The 4,128-nt window shown below is 57.3% G+C and overlaps 1 protein-coding gene across 1 annotated transcript; it reads right to left on the bottom strand.

The window, feature by feature from the left end:
• Positions 1 to 57: 57 nt before the first annotated feature.
• On the bottom strand, positions 58 to 2,570 carry HSD11B1L (hydroxysteroid 11-beta dehydrogenase 1 like). Its single transcript, XM_012808372.2, is given in 7 exon segments — positions 58 to 388; positions 475 to 640; positions 786 to 936; positions 1,152 to 1,243; positions 1,558 to 1,669; positions 2,282 to 2,408; positions 2,494 to 2,570. Coding segments are annotated over 7 exon segments (921 nt in total). The 3' UTR covers positions 58 to 192.
• Between the last annotated feature and the right edge of the window lie 1,558 nt (positions 2,571 to 4,128).

Raw genomic sequence — 4,128 nt, 5'->3', positions numbered from 1 at the left:
CGGGCTGGGGATTCGAACCCGCCACCTTAGGTGTACGTGGCTGGCGCCTTAGCTGGTTGAGCTATAGGTGCCGAGCCTGCTTTTCTATCTTTATGACTGTCTTAGGCTGTGGCCACCCTCTCAGAAGTGTCTCTGCTAGTGTCCTGGATGGTGTGTCCCTCCTCCGGGAAGATGAGAGGCAACACCCCCAGCTCAGGCAGTAGCTGCAGAGGTGACGTTAAACTCCTAGCGGATGAACCATGCGCGCGGGCGTGGCACCCAGACCCGGAGCAGGCAGAGTAGGTGGAAGCGCCACGGGTAGAAGACGCCAGAGGAGCGCGTGGCACCGCCGCGAATCACGGCCAAGGCCGCCTTGGGCTTCGGGGCCTCCTTGGCCCTAGTGACGCCCCTGGGGACCGGAGGGCGCGGTAGAAACTGCGGTTAGAGCTGGGCGGTCCCCTGCAGTCCCCGACCCAGCTCACGCCCGGGCCTCACCTGACTCTCTCGGCGGCGAAGGCACGATCTTGGAGGCCCAGGACGCACATTGTGATAGCCACGTTCACATCCTGCACCTCCAGCTCCCGCCGCAGGGAGCGGAAGAAGCCGTCCAACGCGAACTTGGACGCGGAGTAGGGGGTGGAAAAGGACGTGGGCACGCGGCCTGGGGGTGCGGGAGGCCAGCGGCTGATCAACTACACTGTGCTCGCCGTCCTCCACGAAGCCTTCCTGCCCCTCTAGGCTCGCCCGCAACGAGTCTGAATCCTCCCCACTCCCCGCCCCGAAAAGCTGGGGCCGTGTGCACGCACCGAGCAGCGAGGACACCACGACCAGGGAGCCCTTGCTATCCGTCAGGCTCGGCAGAGCCAGCGAAGTCAGTTGCACGTAACTCAGGAAGTTCACCTGCAGACCGCGACTGCGAGTTACCAGGCGGAAGCAGAGCCGGGGGCGAGGCGGGGCCTAAGCCCAGAACAGGAGGGAGCCTAGAACCTGGACAGGCAGGCCCGGAGGACTGAGTTCCCAGGGGCGTGGCATAGGACTCGGAAGGGCGTGACCAGGGCCGTGAGGGACAGAGAGCTCGCCCGCGAGGGCAGAGACAGAGCTACGCTGGGAGCGGGAGACCCTCGGACAACTGAGGCGGGAGGAGCGCGGGGGCCATAGAAGGGGCAGAGCACCTGCAAGAGCCAGTTTGTTGCCTGGGCGCTGCGGGACCGCATGTCCGTCAGAGCGCCGCCGATGTGGTTCAGCACGAGGTAGTCCAGCCCGCCTGGCCCAGAAAGGCCAGTCAGCCCGAGGCTAATTCCTGCAGCCCCGTCCCCTGGGCTCATCAACAGCCCAGCGCCGCGAGGCCCCGCCCCTACGATCATAGAGACTCGGGCCTAAGACTTCCAGCATAGCTCTACAGAACCGGATCCAGAGTTCCTCCCCCTGTTGCAATGAGGTGGCCCACCCCTGGTCATGCCTCCGGAACGCATAAGTCTCCGCCCTCAGAAATCCGTTACTACCACACCCCTCCCCAATTTTGGTCCTAGCCCTAAGGGCCAATGTCCCAGACTCTAGACTCCAGGTCCCGCCCCTCACCCAGCTGGTCCAGCGCAAACTGCACCACGTGCTTAGGTGCCTCGGGGGAGGCCATGTCCGCGGCGACGTAGAAGACCTTGGGGGCTCCCAGCTTCCGGCAGTTCCCTACCACCTGGCGGGGTAGGGGGTGGGGAGCAGAGCTGCCCTTGGGCCTCACCTCTCCAGCTGGGCCCCTCCAGCTGCTGGCTCCCCTACCCTGAGCCTTCGGTCCAATTCAACATCATTCCCGAAGCTTTACCACTGCGGGGGGGTGGGGGTGGGTGGGATGGGGGGCAAGTGGCAGCCAGCAGGCCAGAATGGGGGATGTTTTATTTAGTCATCAACATTTGAAAACCAAGGACAAAATTTCCAGAGTTCTGGCTTCTCTTAAAAATTTGGAAGGTTTGTCCCTAAGAGCGCTATATTCCTTTGAAACAGCAGTGGGCTGTTGCTAATAAGTGTCTGTCCTTTGAATTTTAGAACCGTGGCTATGGGCACAGGCATGACATTGTAAATACTCCCATTTATTGAGGAACATTCCCTGCTACTGCATAAGCACAACACCATAACCCATGATAAGATACTTTGTCTTCCTTTTCCCAAATGAGGAAATTGAGGCTCAGGTTGGGTGTCTTGCCCAAGGGCACACAGAAAGCCTGAATCATTTGCAGGGATTCAGACTCAGGCCCTCTTCACCCCACCCCCCCTAGCATCTACACCATTAAACTGGACAGGGGCGGCTTACTTTCTGCAGCAAGGCATCAGCCTAGGCAGTGAGCACCAGGTGGGAGCCCAGGCGTGCATAGTGATAGGCCAGCTCCTCCCCAACACCTGCACTGGCGCCCGTTAGCAGCACACGAGCCCCCTGGAGGCTGGCTGGTGTGAGCAGGGGTGGTCAGTCTGAAGGGAGGACAAGATGGCCAGCCCAACTTCTCTCTCTCCCCCAGCCCCAGGTGCTCATCTGGGTCAAAATTGTCATCCCAATAATAGGCGAAGAACAGGGCCCCCAGCACTGTAAGGAGCAGCACCTTCATGGCCCTCCCTGTGCCTGCAGTGGGAGATAGGGTGGCCGGCACAGGCCTGGCCCACAGCCACACAAGTTTGATAAGCCTTTGGTGATGTTCCCTGCCATGGTTCCACCCCCTCTTCTCCACCTCCACGACCACCACCTGTCCAGGTCATCACTGTGGCTGACCCCTCCCTCTACCTGGTAGGCAAATCGCATCTTGCCTGCCCCTGACTGAAAATCCTCCCTGATTTATTTAGGATAAAAACTGAACTTCCTACAGTCCTACATGGAATAGCCCTTCTTGCCCACTGTGCTCTGCTATAGCAGCCTCTTCTTCACCATCCTGCCTCAGGGCCTTTACAATGGCTGATTGGAACGCTTTTCCCCAATGTAACCTAATGACTTGTTCTCTCACTGCTTTCAAGTTCAGTGCAAAAAAAAAAAAAAATCTGAAGGGACCTCTTTTCTAAATCTCCCTTCCTCATCCCTCTCTCTCTTACCTCTAGAACTTTCATCTTCTGAGCACTTATCATTACCTGAAAGAACTTGATAATGTATTATAGTTCATTCTCCCTCTCTCTCCTAGACTGTCAGCTCCATGAGGGCAGGAAGGAACTGAAAATCTATCTCTATTTTTTTTTTCTTGCAGTTTTTGGCCGGGGCTGGGTTTGAACCCACCACCTCCGTCACATGGGGTTGGCGCCTTACTCCTTTCAGCCACAGGTACTGCCCCTGTGTCTGTTTTGTTCACTATTAGGTCTTCAGTGCCCCCAAATTATGCCAGGCATCCAGTAGGTGCTCAATAGATATTAGATTGACAATGGAGCAATATGAGGAATGTGGGAGGCCAGAGAGCTGGGGAAGCCCAGAGAGAAAGTTCTTTCTGGAGACACCCATAAGGAGGTGGATGCACAGGGCTGGGGGTGGAGACAGAGGTGCCCAAATCCTTGGGGTTCAGATGTGACCTCACTTGTGGGAGTGGATTTACATGTTCCAGGGAGATGGTGAAACAGAAAAAACAGGAAGGGTTCTTAAAGTTCCAGGGGTCATGGGTCTTCCCAGAAAAGGGCACAAACTCATCACATCTTGGGGTTTTTATCCTATGAAATGGATGAGGACGGGGGAGCTCCAGAACCTAGGGAGCTGAGAGGGACCAGGTGAAGGTGGTGGGTGGTGTTGGGGTGTCCCCAATCTTCTATCCTTGGGTCCAGCCCTATAGCCTTTGCCCCCTGCTATTCTCTTAGCGTCTCTCCTAGACATCCTCCAGGCCCCCAGGCTCAGGGTCTGAACTCAAACAGGCCCAGGTTTGCTCCTCTAACTCCACCCTGGCTTTTCCATATGCATACCTATTCCCTCCAGCCTCCCCTCTCTACACAGCCAAAGGGACTTTTGTCTTAAGAAATCTGGGGCAGGGCGGCACCTGTGGCTCAGTGAGTAGGGCGCTGGTCCTACATACTGAGGGTGACGGGTTCAAGCTGGGCCCTGGCCAAACTGCAACAAAAAAATAGCTGGGCGTTGTGGCGGGGGCCTGTAGTCCCAGCTACTCAGAAGGCTGAGGCAAGAGAATCGCCTAAGCCCAGGAG

This window comes from Otolemur garnettii, unplaced genomic scaffold (genome assembly GCF_000181295.1).
Source record: "Otolemur garnettii isolate 467f Iridium unplaced genomic scaffold, OtoGar3 scaffold00088, whole genome shotgun sequence".
Classification (NCBI taxonomy): domain Eukaryota; kingdom Metazoa; phylum Chordata; class Mammalia; order Primates; family Galagidae; genus Otolemur; species Otolemur garnettii.
Note: the sequence above shows the minus strand (reverse complement) of the source record. Positions and strands in the feature narration are given on the sequence as shown.